At 44.5% G+C, this 17,796-nt stretch overlaps 1 protein-coding gene across 2 annotated transcripts; it reads left to right on the top strand.

The window, feature by feature from the left end:
* Positions 1 to 8,043: 8,043 nt before the first annotated feature.
* LOC128764663 (NGFI-A-binding protein 1-like) lies at positions 8,044 to 16,082 on the top strand. 2 transcript variants are annotated; one of them, XM_053874634.1, is made up of 9 exons: positions 8,044 to 8,250; positions 8,358 to 8,513; positions 10,483 to 11,279; positions 11,350 to 11,483; positions 11,887 to 11,938; positions 12,263 to 12,382; positions 12,830 to 12,998; positions 13,774 to 13,950; positions 14,061 to 16,082. In XM_053874634.1, the coding sequence occupies exons 3-9, from the start codon at positions 10,485 to 10,487 to the stop codon at positions 14,144 to 14,146; spliced, it is 1,533 nt and encodes a 510-aa protein (XP_053730609.1). In that variant the 5' UTR covers positions 8,044 to 8,250; positions 8,358 to 8,513; positions 10,483 to 10,484; the 3' UTR covers positions 14,147 to 16,082. The 2 variants fall into 2 exon arrangements, with proteins under 2 accessions (XP_053730609.1, XP_053730600.1); XM_053874625.1 differs by having other exon boundaries at positions 8,044 to 8,513.
* The last annotated feature ends 1,714 nt before the right edge of the window (positions 16,083 to 17,796 follow it).

Here is a 17,796-nt window from a genome sequence, read left to right as displayed (position 1 = left end):
AGGGATGTGTGTGTGTGTGTGTGTGTGTGTGTGTGTAGGTGCGTGAACGCATGCTGGATATAATTGAGTCAGGGACTTATTCCAGTTAAGTGGGTGTGTGACTGTGTGTGTGTGTGTGTGTGTGTGTGTGTGTGTGTGTGTGTGTGTTTTATGACTGAGTCTGGGACTTATTCTTGTGAGGTAGGCGTGTAACTGTGTGACTGTGTGCATGTGTGTGTGTGTGGTGAGGGGGGTGTAATCCAGGCTGTTGTTGTTTTGGGTGCCTTCTGGCTCAAGATCAAAAACTGAACAGCAATAATCATGTAAAATGTGGTGCTGCTTCAAAGGCTCCCGAAAACTTGAGTGGTGCCCTGCAGCTCTCATTGTTCTATCACATCCACCAGTCTTGATCTTTGCAGGGACACACTCCCCTTCCTCTCTCATGCTGTCACCACTGTCATTGAACTGCTAATCCTCTCTATCTACTGATTTAAATATTATTGCTGGTTGAAGCAGGATGTGCGGATTTCATGTGCAGGTTTTCTCCGACAGTTTAGTACAGTGTTTCTCAACTTTGTTTTTAAGCCACGGCGCAATCTGCTCATTGAATAAATCTCAATTGTACTGGCTCTTTTGGCTGTTTGCAGGAACAAATTGCAGAAAATGTATCTGTTTAAACAATGTCTGGGCAAAATAGGTAAAAACATATCAGAATTTATTTATTTTAAATGACTTTTTCGATTTTATCACAATCTCTTTTGCATGATTTGATTCTAGTTTGGGGAATTAACAGACAGATCTTTAACATTTGCTTCCGCTTGATTCCTGACTACAATGATCCTTTCCATCTTCACATTTTAGAGCAAATTTGTTTGGTTCTGAATTTAGTTTTTACCCAACTCTTAAACCACAAAGCAAACTACCAGTTTCAATAAAGTTTTGAAGGGAGACGTCATGTCAGCTGTTAGCTCTGTTAGCTCAGTTAGCTCTGCGGTGCAGGCAGTCTTTGGCGTCACGGGACCGACAGGGATCTCTCCATCATTCTGTGGAGAAGGAGTGTGGTCAAGTTAGAGGAGCATCAGGTTTGAAAACAACCCAAAGTTGCGCATTTGACTGGCTACTTCACTGTGAGTGTGTGGGAAGAGGAGCATTGCTCGCGACACAGTGCGCTGCTAGTGGTGGACGAGTCAGCATAGATCTATAAGAAATCCATGTGATCTCCTCATGTTGACGTCATATCATATCACCCACCTCTGTCTCCAGACAAATGAGGTGAAACTGGATCACTTCCCACAGCACACCTGACACTCTCTCACCGCAGACTAGAGTGGCGCGGCATACCTTCTGAAAACTGCTGGTCTAGAAACATGCAGAGGTTAGGATAGGAAGCTCTGGGTCACCAGTGCCCAGCAGTGTCTGCTGGGTGTGTTACACCAGGAGAGATGCAGGGCTACTAACAAAGAGAGGGCTGTCATGACCGGGGTGCCCTCCAGCCAGGAGGCAGCAATGATGCAGCCGAGCCCTGTCGACAGGGGAGCGCAGAGAAGTGTGTGACCACAAAGTAGAACAAAGGCAAATGATATCATCCGTCTTTGAAGATTCAAAGGCCACGTGCGAACATCTTTTGTTGCCCACGTGTTGATGACTGGCAGATCTGCTAAATGACTCACACGCTTCTCTCTGTGACTAGAGTAGTACAGTATGCGTTTGACCTTTCTGCTCACTAATACTGCGAGCCCATCAACCCGTCACAGCGGCAGCGGCTGATGCCTGTCTGGGCTCTGTGGTGGAGAAATGTCAGGCGTGTCAGACGTCAGCAGCTCTCCTGAGGTGGGGATGCGGTGGGCAGCGAGGGTCGCTCGGGCTCCTACGTGGACACTTTGACTCTGTGTCACGCCCACGGCCTGTCAGCTGCCTTCCCTCAGGATCACTAACAGCAGTGAGTTTCCTTTCTGCTCTGCTTTATCTCAGCAGACCAGACATTGCCGTATCGCCTGGCTCCTGAGCGACTTGTCACTTTTGGAAAATACCTGCTGTCAATAAAGCCCTGTTAGATGATGAACACTTGTCGTGAAGTCCTCACACAATCTGTGTTTTGTCTTGCTGTGGACTGAGAGAATAAAACATTGCTCTTTTTAGGATAGCAGTTGCCATGAGCCAAAATGAATTGATGAGCATCAGGAAATGTAAGTTTCTATACATGGTGTCAGGAGTGGGATTGTGCCCAGGGGTTACACTTGTGTAAAATCTAAAAATGCTAATGGAAAACATTTGCAAAAAAGTGTTTTTTCAGTCGTTTGGATATTGAATTAAATAAGAGCGTCATGGAAAGATTTCTCGCAAAGTTAGATGTCAGCACTGGAGGGCGTGACAGGTCGGCCGCACGACTGCAGCGCAGTCACAGGTCTCTTCATGTGGCGCAGAAACAGAACACACTCAGTCAAACTATCCAGTTGGTGAGTGCCTTTGACACAACTCCAAGTCGATTCAGTACACAGTGGCATTCGCTTCCTCACTGCACTGTGGTCTCTGTGGCACACACACATTATGTTTTGATGTTTTGTGGGGACATTTCAGTGACTCTCACCCTTTCCCCAGCCTGTCCCCTGAAACCTAGCCATCCAAAACACATGGCTAACCTTAACCAGGACCAGTTTTAATCCTCAACTTGAGGCTTAACCTCGTGGGGACATTTGCCGGTATGTTTCCAACAATTGGTTCCTTCAGGTACAGCTATACTAGTGGACACACACACGCACACACACAATTTCACCTCAAAATAAAACTGACAGAACATAACATAGATGAAATCTGTTGCATACACCACTCAACTGAATGAAAAAAATATTGCTCTGATTTTGTGCAAAAGTGTCCAGCTACTGTTGAGGATCGTTCAAAACGTGATCAATGCGTGAAAAGTAACTGTAAAATCTATGTATATCCACAATTGTGTGCGACAAACTGATACATTACTGCATGGGAGGGATGAGTGTTTTGAAGCATCAAACGCTCAAGTCAGAGACAAGTTCAAGACAATCACAGCTCAGACATTACGCCAACAAGAGGTAAAATGAGGGAGAAGACGGCTGAACTGAAGGATCCAAATGTTGTGTTTTTGGACACTTCTACCGATGTTACCAGGTGTCAAGTGTCACCAGGTCGTCTTTGGTGTCTTTAGGATGTTTACTGATTGCATCAGTGAAGGTGGTCATGTGACAGTGTTTATTTATCTGTCCAGTTGATGATGGGTCAAGGAACAGATTACATTTTGGCAGTGTCCTGCATTACCAAGTGAGTCACGTCAAGATTCTTCTGTGCTTTTGTGCATTAAGAGCTCCTCTACTGGCTGGCGTGTGCTGAGCGAGCAAAAAACTTGAACGTGACTGCCATCTAGTGTCCCATTGGGCTCACTGATATCAGCCGTATTACCAAAGCTATCGAAGGTCACTGCTCTCTTGGGTGCTTGTCTAGGTTTCAGGCGTTGCAGGGTGAAATGAAAACTAGGACAGGGACCAGGACATGGGTCACTGCCTCAGAGATCCAAATTATCAACCAAATTCCTTCGTCGACAAATGGTGACAGAAGTAGGGCTGTCGTTGCAAACCCATAGGAAGCAGTGCCTCGTCTGTTGAGGGACTCCCAAGAACAATTGAACCAGTGAGGGAGAATGACTGTTGTATGAAGTGCAAGCATGATGGAGCATGGCTTTCTGCTAAGTTCTATTACTGATGATGGTAGGACTAATCCACTTTATTGATCGTGGGCTTGAGCCTGCTTCCCACTCCATTGCTAACCACTTCTCCATCGTGCCATGCAGCGAATTCAAAGCGCGTTTTCCATCTTGTCACTCAGATTTGGGTGTGACTCGATGAAGGCGGCAGATTTTCTTCTCACTTCTGCTGCTGTAAACTTTTTTTTCTCACACACACCAACACTCCAGTCTCTATCTGGATGTCACATGACCTCCGCCTACGCTCACAACTCCCACACACATCCTTGCCCAAAACACCCACACACAAGGGTAATGTGTGCTTACACGTACACACATATCTCCCCTATACACACACACACACACACACACACACACACACACACCACCCACGCAGGCACACACACGTGTTCAGTCAGACATAAGCTGATGAAACCATCCCACACTTTCTCAAACTCTGCTAACCAGGGGACCGTGCACGCACACACAGTGTTGATTCAAGAAACGTAAAGTAAGTCTATTCTCTGGCCACATCCATGTAAACAGATAAGCGCACAGGGACACTGAAGACCATCAGCCCCTAAAGATACAACTCTTTGTCATTTAAAGAAAAACTTGGAAGCAAGAAAAGAGTTTTTTTTTTTGCCTCCTGAGTGCTCAGGATGTGGGTTGGCGGGGAGGAGACTGAGGGGAGCGGAGCAGCGTGGGCGCTCTGACAGGGCGAGGGGCTGACAGGCCCGGGCGTGGGTGTGTCATTGAAATGTGCTTTGACTCCAGGGGGGAGAGAGCGGGAGGAGGGGGAGCCGCTGAAATGAGGAGAGCAGGCGTCTTGCGGAAAATGAAGAGGCTTCGCGCCAGATGACACACATCCACTGTTTGGAGGTTCCAGCGGGAGGGAAGGATGCCAAAAATATATAAATATATTAGAACATGACGCCCACTCTCTGCAAATGACTGACATGAGAACTTTTATTTAGACGGCTGAGAGAAAACATAATAACTCCACTCCTCTTGATTGAATTTCTAAACCTTTCCAAATGCTTGATTCAGCATAGATTCTTAACAGTAGCTCCACATCTAAGTTCAAGTTAAACAATTTGCCTGCGACAAAGTGCTGCCATTATTGTAGCTGCCCATGCACCTTATATCATTCAGTAGTGTTGTCCTCGACACCACCAAACCCAGTTGGGACCAGTGAGGGGGCGAGACCAAGTCCAAGACCGAGTCCAAGCTGAACACAGAATGTTTTTAAGTATTTTGTGATTTACTTTGGAAAAAGTAACTTGAAGTCCGAAATAAATGTATGTGTCTCTTTGACTAATAGTTTCTGTATTCAGTTTGATTTAGTATTATTATTCTTGTTGTTGTTATTATCATTGTTCTTATGTTATTATTATTGTTATTATGATTATTATTGTTATTGTTGTTGGGTCGGTTCATTTGCATTTACAACTGTTCTTAAGATGCCCCCATTCATTTCTACTACTTCTGGTCACATGACCATCTGACCTACATGAATATATCTGCTATGGCAAAATATCTATTACGTAAACATCAGGTGATCAAAACCTACCAGCCAATTTACATGTGACTTTACACTGCGTAGTTGTCAGAGCTCATCCCTGAGGAACTTCCGGTTGTAAGGCGAGACTTTCAAATGTAATGCATTTTACATTGAGCTGATGTGAAATAGTAAACTAAAAAGCATGTTTTTTAACAATAAAATAACAGACGATCCAAAAATATCCCTCGGTGTCTGAACTACTAAACTTTGTTTCAGCTCTGTCGGACAGATAATATTTCCTGCTTGCGGTAGTAAAGGATAACAGCCCGTGCTTCTCCATTATTATGTCTGACCATGATGGCGGCTCAATCCAAACTACTCACACCATCTCTAAAGGGACAAAGTGACGACTGGCCTCCGACTATTCTTCAATCTAAACAGGCTGTGCTGTCAACGTCCTGGGACTTGTTTGAACAGGCAGCCTGGGTGTCGACCCGCATCGCCGTGTGGGCGAGCCTCTTTTTTCTTGCCAGTGTGCTTGTTTTAATTTGTTTGGTTCTTACTATAAGGTATCTGAGAGAGAAGAGACGGGGGAGCGATTCGTGCTCGTCTGTCTGAAGTTGATTTGATCCACGTCTGCCGCGCAGCTCCATGAGAACCTTCAGAAGGTCGTATCTGCATTAAAACACACACACACACACACACACACATAGAGAGAGAAAGAGCAGCAGCCAGACGAGGATTTAGAGGATGAAGGTGGGCGGTCAGGAATCCTACCTGCCCACCTGCTCCCTGTGAGGAAAACACATTAATGTCCCCGGACCAGGAAAGCAGCTTAGAGTCTACTTTTATATGAAATGTATATTTACCTAAAGCGTCATCCAGTTTAGAGATGCTACATGTTTAAAACACACATTTTTGTAGTCACAGTCATGTACAATTACACTCTCTATTTTAGTGCAAAAAACCTTTTGGAAAATGCCATTCACGATCGGAGAATGTTATATAAGACTGTAACATTTTAATTCAACAAATACTGCCATATAAACATGAACAAAGGTGAATGTGTACTTAAAAACTGTGTTTTACAGATCAAGCGAAACAAATAAGGGTTGTGCCTAAGTTTAAATGATGCCCCTAAAACGGATTCATATATATATATATATATATATATATATATATATATATATATATATATATATATATATATATATATATATATATATATATATATATATATAGTGAGTGCCCTGATAGATGGTACTTTAAAATATATATTTCTGGTGACACTTTGAATCTTATTGTGGGGTGTTTGTAGCCAAGCCTTAGCAGTAATTTCAGGAAGTGCATGTGTTCCTATGCTGAGTGGAGGAGCAGAGGGGGTTCTGTTCCCATCCCTGGGGTTTAACTCTGTCTGTGGCTGCTCCCGTTCCCCAAAATAGCTCATAGATGGGAAGGCGGTGAGGCAGAGGGATGGTAGCGGTGTGGGTCGGATGGAAGCGCCATGCTGTGGCAGCGACAGTCTCAGTTCTGAAACTTCCTGACGCGGTGACCTCTGACCTTGTCAACCAGTCTCAAGCATCAAATCGAGTCAACACCTAGATTCCACCCCAAACTAAAACACTTAATCGCAGGTCGACGGGAAGAAAAGCACCAAATATGAGGGACAAGTAATGCAGAGATTAAAAATGATAATTACCATGTTTTATATTTATTTAAATAATACTTTATCATTCAATCATTCACGTTATTATTTTCCATATTTCATTTCCTTTTGGATGATTGCATTTCCATATCTGTTGATTTATTTACGTCTCATGTCATTTTTTTTTTATCCGTCACAACTAACTCCAGGACTTTTCCACGTTTCATCTGTTTCCCATTCAGAGGTGCTGATCCACATCCAACGCTTCGTTCTCTGAACGCCTTTCTGTTGTCAGTTTTTAACGTCGAAGAAGTTTCCCGACAACAGCAGACACAGTTATTGATGCGGCACCAAACTAATAATGTCAACAGTGCAGAAGAATTTCAAAGCGAGTGCGTGTGTGTGGTTTGTGCGTGTGAGATCAACCTGCTCAGCTCGGTATTCCGCGCTGAAGCCTCCCACGCCCCGCGAGGCCTCCCACGCGCGCATTTGCGTCACACAGGGAGCTGCGTGGGCGAGAGATGGAGAAGAGAGAGACTCAGACTGAGAGAGAGAGAGAGCGCGGAATATCCCACTTTACTTTGGTGTTGCATGAAGCTCCCGGAAGTATACATGAAGTGAACCGGACGTGTCGACAAAATAAATTCATTGACGTTTCATTGAGCGTGTATAAAACGATTCATATCCCGTTATTTATTTTGTTTTTCTCCTACGCAGAGGATGATAAACACTGCAATCCATGTCGCTGTATTAGGCATTTATTTTATTTTAAGCGCGTTAATTGCATCAAACGATATTCCAAAGATAGAAACTTTTTGATTCCTTCTGATCTTAGATCCGAGTTCAGTTCATTCAAACTGGCTGAGCCAGACTCACGGTGGAATGACAGTTAACCATTTCTAAACTACTAACGAATAAGTACGCGACTGGATGACTGTACAGCTTATTTGGGATTAAATCACTGGAACAGATACACCCATACTGCGAAATGAACCATCTGTTGAGTTTCCATTTTCTATTATTGCATTTATTATTGCTACCTAAAAATATGTTTCTATATCATCTAAATTAGTCTCAATTTATTTGTGTTCGCTCAGTCACAGTAATCTCCAAATTGTACAGACACTGTTTAAGTGATCCAGAGGACTTTTAAGTATTATGTAAAGCGAACGCCCCCTTATAATGGTGGGTGCGCACAGTTGGCTGATTAACTGTGGTTTTGAAATCAACATTTAGCTGAGGGACGAATCACAGATCGACAGCGTCCTGGTGCGTCAGCGGCTGCCGGGGACTTTTATTTTGTCATCTCTCAGGAAGTGTGTGTTTGGCTTGGTTGGGTAACAACGGCGCGGGGAGACACGCTCACACTCGCTTCCACACACAGGAGATTGAAGCACTTAGAGACGCGCAAAGGTCAGCGGCGTCTTCTTTATTTCCACCCCGACAGCTAAAAGTGTTTTGAGTCAAGCATCGTAAAGCGTCAGGCTTTTAATTTTGGTGTCAAATTATTGTCATTTCAGACACCGATCTGAAGGATTTAGCGTCTTGCTGTTTTGATTTTTGTTTGGCGTGAAAACAACTCCACCGGGCTTGTATGCACTGAGGAGGACGGAGAACCTGGATAGTGGATACGAAGCGGAGCGGAGCGCATCAGACGGGGTCCAACAACCCACCAGGTGAGGACGCGGAACACAATTGAACTCTTAGATGGACGGAATTATAACGACACGCGGCACGTCAAAAATCACACTCCTGACACAACAATGCCACATATAGGTCAGATGCAGAAGATCAACCTGGCATGTTATTTGCCTCTGAAACTTTGTGTAATTACTAAGTTGAATGAATCTGGAGCTATAATTAGCCTCTGCAGGGATATTAATAGCTGCATTCTCAAAATAATCCAACTATAATTAGGCTGTTGGAGGCTGAAGACGCCTCGCACACAATAACTGTCTGGTCGAATGAAAAACAACGGTTCACTTGTTCAAATCTCTGCTGTGTCTGTGTGTCACTGACTACTGTCAACTTGACAAGAGTGGCACATCGGCTCGTGCACGCTTTGTCATGAATATCAATATCAGTACATCACAGTAGTAGAGTTGCAGCTGACAGTTATTACCACCCCATCTATGGTCATGACCCATATTTAGTCCTTATTGATGGAGATTAGACCGAGCAGTGACCCAAGTTGACTCTGTTTGACGACTTCGAAGCTGCACCAGTTCTGAAGTGATTTCAGTGACTGTGTTCACATGTCAAGCAGGGTGAGTAATTCAACGACCAAACGAGTCTGACGGAGCTCTGGAGGCCGGTGTGCTCACATAGACAGCTTTTTGTGTATTCAGGGCGAGTCCACCACCCACACATCCTGCAGGGGTGGGGAGCGGCATGTAATCTTGGTGACCGCCACCCCCCTCGCAGCCCAGACAGTGTGGAGCTTCACTAGCCCAGTGCTTTTGTTTTGGCTTCATCCGAGTTGAAATCTTGCAACTTGTAGCTGTGTGTGCTTCACATTCAACGGCACCAGAAACTTCTACAACTGCAGATAATCCGAAAGGCACAGCTTGGGTGTTTCTGAAATATGTGACTCTGACGTGCAACCTTGTGACGCATATATAGCTTGGTGAATGTATTTGTTTTAGGGAAAGTGTTCAGGTGAATGCTGCCTGAAGAGCCTCTCTTGATCTCATTCATGAGTGAGGGGACAGTGCATATGTTAGCGTCACTGCCGTGCTGTAGAGTGGACCTGTGAGAAATGTCAGGGCCCGTCAAGCTAAAGACAGAAGGACAGAAGAAATAGCATTTTAAATCAAACATACATTTTGTGAAATAAACATTACACAAAAGGGGAAAGTGCTATTACATCATGTGATTGTCTGCTTACTTGAATACAAATAATTGCATTTTATTTAACTATTTTCAAAATAAACCCACACATTCTTTCTTGTGACAAACATGAGGGTCCGTCAAGCTAAAGGCAGAAGGACAGAAGAAAAAGCGTCTTAAATGAAACATAAATTTTGAGGAAAAAAGCATTACAAAAAAGGGAAAAGTGCAGTTACACCATGCCATTGTCTACTTTAATTCATATAATTTCATTTTATTTAAATATTTTCAAAATAAATCCACATTAATGAACGAAGAAATAATGATTGGAACAAAACTCTGGATAAAACATGTAAATATAGACAGTTTATTACACTGTACTTGCTTCGATATCATCGTTTTATTCATTTTGCCAGACAAAAAGTGCTGATGAAATGAGCGTCACTTTTTAAAGAATCTAATTCAGAAATAAAAAAAATAAAATGATTCTCTTAAGAATAACTATTTACTTTTATTTAGGATTGTTTTTCTCTTGCCAATATAGCCTACTTTGCCCACCTAAGTATTAGACTGTGTCTGAGACACTGAGAAGGGAGACGTGTGATAGATACTGAAGGGTTAATATTATGGTGCACAATAACACTTCTTCAGCAAGATATATATCCACATTGGCCTTGGAATGTCTTGGTGTTCTTCAGTCAGAGATGAGGATTGGCTGGCGGCATCAGCATCACTGCAATGTATCCGTACATGAGTGGCTGATGGAGTGACATCTGGTCTGTTCCTCAGCATTAAGTGGTTGCTGTCTTCATGCAGGTATGGCAGCAGTGTTGCCGAGGACTCTTGGTGAGCTGCAGCTCTACCGGATACTGCAGCGGGCGAACCTCCTCTACTACTACGAGGCCTTCATTCAGCAGGGCGGGGACGATGTGCAGCAGTTGTGTGAAGCTGGGGAGGAGGAGTTTCTGGAGATCATGGCCTTGGTGGGCATGGCTAGCAAGCCGCTGCATGTACGCAGACTGCAGAAGGCGCTGCGGGACTGGGTCACCAACCCGGCTATCTTTAATCAGCCGCTCACCTCGCTGCCTGTGTGCAGCATCCCTGTCTACAAGCTCCCAGAAGGCTCCCCGACTCTTCTAGGGAGCCAGGACCGTGCAGGCAGTGTTAAGATGTCTAAAGGCATCGGCGCCGCTTGCTCTGACGCGGGAAAGCTGGAAGTGTCTCGAGACAAAGCATCAGGCAGCTCACCACTCCAAGGCGGGAGTGACGCTCGGTTCTGGTCGGGTCACAGCAACGACAGCGAGCACAGCCTTTCGCCCTCTGACCTCGGCTCACCGTCGTCTCCCAGAGATGGCCTCGAGGCTCTGGACACTGCCGCCGTGCAGTCGGTCCTGGAGTGCGTGGACCGGATGGCACCAGGACTTCCAAAATCGGACTTGTCCGAGGTCAAAGATCAGCTGAAGAACAACAAAAAACTAGCAAAGATGATTGGACACATCTTTGAAATGAGCGACGATGACCCGCGACGGGAAGATGAGATTAGAAAATATAGCGCCATCTATGGACGATTTGACTCCAAGAGACGGGACGGCAAACACTTGACCCTGCACGAGGTTAGACTCTTAACGTCTGAGTGATGAAGTGTCTGTGGGGGTCCACGTCACTGACCTGCCTGTGTTACAGCTGACTGTGAACGAGGCGGCTGCGCAGCTGTGTATGAGGGATGTGGCTCTGCTGACCCGGCGCGACGAGTTGTTTGGACTGGCCCGACAGATCTCCAGAGAAGTCACATACAAGTACACCTATCGAACCAGCAAGTACGTCTGCTCGTACGACGAGACTTGAGTTTTCATTTTCTGCACGTTCTTGAGTTCATCTCCTTTTGTCTGGAATCCATCTGAAGTGAATGATTGAGATGAAATATTTTTGTCTGCTTTATAATGACCATTAATTCAACAAGGTCCAAACAGATATTATGAGATCAAAGGCATAACTGACACAACATCACTGCTCTTCCTAGTTCATACTCAGCAGGTTATTGGTAAAAATGGCCTGTGAAACATTATTAAATCCCACATGTCTAATGCACACATGCACAGAAGCGTGTTTGTTCTGACCAAGTCCCATGTCTGCTAGTCTACAGAACTAAATCCCCAAGTTCAAATTGACAAACGACAAATTCTTTGTTAAAAGACGTTCTCATTTATTCATTGTCTTTAGGTCCCGGTGTGGAGACAGAGATGAGCCGTCGCCGAAAAGGATAAAAACAGAAGTAAGTAGCTTTGTCTTCTGTTTGCTGTCAAAAAGCGATGGAGAAAAAGAGGATACTTCTGGTCTGTCAGTAGGGCTCCTTAAGTCACTCTCAAACATCCTCTTTTCAATGTCGAACTAAGTTCCCTCATGCATGGTCCTCTGAGTATTCTTGCTTGAGAACAAAGACGTCTCAGAGATTCCAGAGCTTGTGATAGGAAACATGTGTGAAGAACAACCGCTCCAAGAAATGCATGTCCCTGGATATAAAGTGACAGCTAATGCACACAGTAAAAATGAGTGGAGTGATGAAAGAAAAGCAATATTAATACATGTATGCTTGCAGGAAAACTTCTTTGACATCCAAGAGGCGCTGCAGGCAATTCACATGAGGCAGGAGATGCTCAGGGAGCAACTGGCTAGCGCCAAGTCCAAAGGAGACGAGAGCATTGGTCGGAACCTGCAGGTACAGGAGACTGAAATTGTGCCCCAGTTTCTTCCTCCAATTGCTGAGCATTATGGGTCGGTCATCATGAGCTGAGTTCACTTTGAAATACCAGTTTGTTTCTATAAATGACAGGCATGTCTTGAGTCAGACAATCCCACTGAAAGGCCAAGTCCAAGTGCAGTTCCAAACAGGGCTGAAAATTTAGATGAATTCTCTCCACGTGGCTCTTGGCTTCAACTGTTGCAGTGCATTGCAGGACTAGTATGAGTGCTTGAAATCGAAGGGATGTCAGTGCTAGACGTGGTGAAATGATGCCGTGGGTTTTTTGTTTGATCTCTTGTCGTAAAATATGTTTTCGAACATCCATCTAGGTTCAAAGCCTTTCTTTTATTGAAGTTTTGGTACACATTATTCCGACTAAGTTTGGTTCCACTCTCAACCAGTAACTGATTCCGTTGGTCTCAGATGCAGCTGGAGCGACTCCTGGCCAGACAGATGGAGATCCTTCAGGATGCTGCTGTCCAGGAGCGACTGCAGGCTCTAGATTGGAGGATCCCCCCCGCCGCCCTCAAGTACCTTAACAGCGCACAGAACACCAATGGAGCCAGCGGTGATGCTGCCAGAGACCACCAGGGTACTGTTACTGTCAAACACGTTTGGAAGATGTAAATGCAGAGTGAAATCTAAAGGTAGTTCAGTCATGCTTTTGGGTTCAAGGCTTATCTATGACTTGGATCATCATAAGTGTGAAACTCATGTGTTTTTAACACGCAGCCGTTACATCAGCTGCTGCCAATTTCAGCGCTTAAAAATGAGATGATGTGAATGGTTTCAAGGTTAGAGAGGAACACTTAAAATGCTTGGGTACTTTTCACGGAAAGGCAGTTCAGCTCATCTGGACGACGACGAGGTTTCGGGACACGTGATGACAAATACAAGACGTTTTGACTCTCCTTCGCCAGCGGTGACAATCTTTTAATCCTTTTACTCTCTGATAGAGGAGAAAACGTGAAACATCATTAGTCCGGATCTCACTTCTCCTCTGGGCCTGTCTCATTCTCAAGCCTTCGTCTCCCTCACCCACTCCCGACAGCTCATTATAACCCGTAAATCCCACAATGCACCTGTAATTATCCCGCCCACACTTGTTTACCTCCAGCCAGTCGCCTGGAGGGGGGCGTCTCTCTCGCTCTCTGTCTAGTTTTCTTTCTCCCATCGCTGCCATTCTAAGCCTTTTCCTCCTTCGCCGCCTGTCATCACGTCACACATCGGTCGTTCAGAACACAAAGAAGAACACCGTCTGATATTCCAGATTTGAGACGTGGTTTTGGGAATCAATATCTATCGTCATTTGAACACCCTCGATGCTCTTCAACGTTGGTAAATAACTGATGTCATTGTGTTTTCAGAGGAACGGCCGCTCAACCTGAGGGTTGTCAGTCAAACCATGCCGGAGGGCGAGCTGCCGCTGGGCAAGCAGCTAGCCAACGAGCTAAAGCGACATCACAACCACAACAACAGCAACAACAACAACAACAACAACAGCAGCAGCAACAACACAGATGAGCCCAAAACACCAGCAACAGGTCAGCTTCCTGAAATCACGAGGGAAAAATACGTAGTGACGCCCGATGCTCTTTCTAAACATTTAAAGAAGCTGACAGCTTCAGTTTCAACAATGTTTTCCTTACCACAGAAAACGGAACGATGACTTTGTCACAGCGAACATCGAGCAACGCAGAGAAGAAGGCCATCAAGTCCGAGCCCGAAGATTCTACGTAGTGCCTCCCGCCTCACCCGCCACTCCTGCCCTCCCTGTGTTCATTATCTCACATTTGACAGTATGCAGCTTTCCACCGTCAATAGATACTAAGCAAGCACAGCCACAGTAGAGCCTTAACAACCAACGTTGCCTCATAAATAGCATTTATTTTTCTTTAATTTTTCCTCACTCTTGTTGAAAAGAAGACAAACTATTTGCCAAAGTACCTAGGAGCACTTTGAGAAGCCTCTGGATGCTCTGCGGGTCTTTGTTGATTATTTGTAAATGTTTGGAATATTTGTGAGAGGATGTTGTTTACCCTGGTCTTTCCTTTCCTTGTCGTTGCTTACTTTCGACGATCAGGTCGCAGGCGTCTCTGTGTGGGCTGAATCTTGACTCAAGTGCATTCTGGATGTGTATGGCATTATAGATCAAGTTCGGCCGCTTGGCTCAAATTTATGGCCACATTTCTCTTAATGGACTTCAGCAAACCTGAATACAATGTTTGTCTGGCTGTTTCTGTTTGTTTTGAAGTGTTATCAAAGTCAATGAGGAGTTGTTTATTTCCAGGTAGACTGTAAATTGCTTTACATTAAAGTGAGTATAAAGGTTTCATGTTGGAAGTGATTTTCGTGTGACGCCAGAAGTACATACAGATCACAAACCCTCACAGTAAAGAGGAATCATGTTTAGGACCCTTCACATCGAAAACAGCTCTGTGGAGATAAAGTAAATGAATTAGTGAAACAGCACTTAAAACTCAACTTCAACGCATTCCAATAATGTTATCACAAGAACCAAAGATTCAATCAGCCTGTAATGAAAGTGTTCCTCCTTTTGAGTTCAGATTCAGCCTCAGCACCTGCCTGTTTTGATTGTTTTGTTGGAGCAAAGAAGCAGTGTCCTCTAACAAGGTGTACAGGAGTTGCTGTGTTTGTCGCGGTGGCTGAGCTAACCCGCCGTAACTTGTTGATTTCACTTCAGCGGAGCGCTGCTGTTGAACTGAATCACATGTCTCTGTACCAGCGGCAACGGAAAAACGTGATTTATCTTGCCTGGCTGCTCTCTTGAGCGCCGGCCTCGGGTTTGTAAATACCTAATCGTGTTAGCCTAATCTCTCAACCAGGGTTTCCTCTTCAAGCGTAATATTGATGTTAATCTCGTGTCGATAGTGTTAATGTACTTGAAACCAACAAAAAAATGTGTCAATGAAAAAATAAAAAAATAAACCTTGCGGGACGATCACAGCGTTGACTAGGCTTAGCTCATCGCAGTGTTCAACTCTTCTGTAAGTGCAAATGTTTTGCTGTTTCGAAGCATCTTCATGACATTAACAGTGTTTAAATGTGTTTGTCTCACTGTGTAAATATGCCCTGGCAGGTAGACTGACTAGTGACGGAACAATGCAATATTTATGTGAGTTCAATCTGTTCATCTTGTCATGTGCTCAGTAACTGTACGTCTGTCATCTGCAACAGACAGAAACCACCTACGACTGTGTTTTGTCCTACTTTTAGCGCACTGTACTCAAAGGCGCACATTTTGTAACGTTTAGTTATGAGTGAGGATTTGAAGAGAACTGGTGCTGTGAATCGGTGTTTCTCCTGTGCGTTCATGAAACATTCCGCAAAATATGAGCGAAAAATTGTACCTGCAGACAGTGAAGATCAACTCCATTGATCTTGGGAAATAAAAAAGGAGTAAGATAAGCCAGCAACTCCTCTCTAAATGTATGCGTCCAAGAGCTGGAGAGATCCAGGAGCAGGAGAAACGCTGTTTTAGAACTACATGGTGGTTAAATCTGTAAATCGTCAGTGCATGTGTGACCTTTTGTCTCCTCGCTGTTCAGTGTAAAGTGGTAGATTAGGCTTCACCGAGTTATGCACCTGTTTTTTTTAAACACTAATATATTTGATTTGTTACTCAGCGCATAACATTAAACTTTATTTTTGTCAACTGGATTGTGCAGCGCTTTTTCTGGACACTTATTGATATATTAATGATGCGGCGCAACAAGTGACTGAGACCGCATTATTGACCATTTACAAGTAGACTTGATGTTCTTTATTCTATTTACCTAAAATAGCCACCGACAAATGAAAGAATACAAATTCTTGCGTTGACTTAGTGAATAACTGTACCTAGTCTGCTCCCAAGTAGAAAGATTTCATGAGTTAAAAGGCTTTTAGTGACCTTGTGTTTTTCCATGACTGTGATCTACCTCAAATGCCTTAGTCATAGCTGCAGCTCGGTTGTGATTGTGTGTAGCTGTGTAAATAAGCCACCTATTTTGACTCTATGGTCTTTACAAGATAGTCAGATTTCCTTCAAAAGATCCTGAAATCTCTTGTTACTTGAGGTTACTTGCATCAGCGTCACACTGACACGTTGTGAAACTTGTGTGATGAGTCACTCTGACGCACACATCTCCCATCATCCACCTCTTCTCTCCCTCAGACAGGCTTTCTCCGGAGAGAAGCTGGTGAACGCCCACGCTTGCTGCCGCTTGCTGCCGCTCGCCGTGGCAGCCTCTACCGCCACCCCTCCCTATCCTGTCCGCCTCCAGCTCACCAGTGATGATGATGGTGATGTGTTGCCCTGGCAACGGCTTAAGGTGGGCGGCTCCAGGGGCGGTGGGCGGAAGCCAGCCGCTAAGCAGCGTAGGCGGGATCCATCACCCAGCTTTTGAAAGGAGCAGGAAGCCGACTGCTGGGAGAAGTTGTGGGCGTCACAGAATTATCGTCTCTCCTCCCTGCAGCTTCGTTAGGGATCACCTCATTTGTCTTTCCTGCTTTTGTTTGCTGCTTCCATCGCTCGCAGGGGATTTAGACAACTTTGAGGTGGGTTTAGTTTTAGAAGAGCGGAAGGAAATAAAAACAACACAAAAATTGTATGTTCCATTTTAAGTCACTCAAATGTTTTTTTTTTTTTTTTCCCGACTAGTTGACTAAAGATGGAGCTGAGGTTGCAGGGCAGATATTTCCAACTTGAAAATTCTGACACTGTTTCTAAAGACTCACCACATGAATATCATTTATATTCATGCACATTTTCTCCAAAAAGTACAGTCGTCTTTGAGTGCCTCCATTTGATTGGAAGCCACCTAAGAAACTTCCTTTCATGCTTGGAATTGCTTGTATTCCAAATTGTTCCGTTGACAGGCAGAGAAGTGATGTTTACCGAAATCCTGATTTTTGCTACAAAACATGCAAATCAATCCACTTCACAAATGGAGAGCAAAATGATTCTGAAAAAGCTTTATTCCATTAAGTTCTGTGTCTCCCTCGGCATGAGATGATGTAGAGGCAGCCCCACTGTGACTTAGTCACTCTTCCTTTCTTTATTTACACAGCACTTTTCGGGACGCTGTTCACAAAGCGATTTACAGGCAAGGCAGTGAAGAATGTTTGCACTTGCTCGACCATGAAGGCGGACAGCGAGGCCCTCCCTCAGTGAGCGAGAACTAAGGAAATGCTATAGCATATTACGTAAATGCAAGCCTGGTAAGTTTTTTGCTGGGATTTAAAGGTGGCAGTGCACGTGGTGTTTCGGATCTCCTCTGGCTGGCTGTTCCAGAGGAGCCCTGACAGAAAGAGGCTTCGTCATCTCTAGATTTAAATCTAGACTTAGGGGCAACTGGGACAGACCCACCTGAGGATCTGGGAGTCCT

Source organism: Synchiropus splendidus, chromosome 1, assembly GCF_027744825.2.
Source record: "Synchiropus splendidus isolate RoL2022-P1 chromosome 1, RoL_Sspl_1.0, whole genome shotgun sequence".
NCBI classification, from domain to species: domain Eukaryota; kingdom Metazoa; phylum Chordata; class Actinopteri; order Syngnathiformes; family Callionymidae; genus Synchiropus; species Synchiropus splendidus.
This window is presented reverse-complemented; position numbering and strand designations above follow the sequence as displayed.

Coding starts and splice junctions, on each gene's coding strand:
- LOC128764663 (XM_053874634.1), top strand. CDS start 10,485: ATGGCAGCAGTGTTGCCGAGGACTCTTGGTGAGCTGCAGCTCTACCGG. Junction 11,939..12,262: donor CGAAAAGGATAAAAACAGAA/GTAAGTAGCTTT, acceptor GTATGCTTGCAG/GAAAACTTCTTTGACATCCA. Junction 13,951..14,060: donor GCCCAAAACACCAGCAACAG/GTCAGCTTCCTG, acceptor TCCTTACCACAG/AAAACGGAACGATGACTTTG.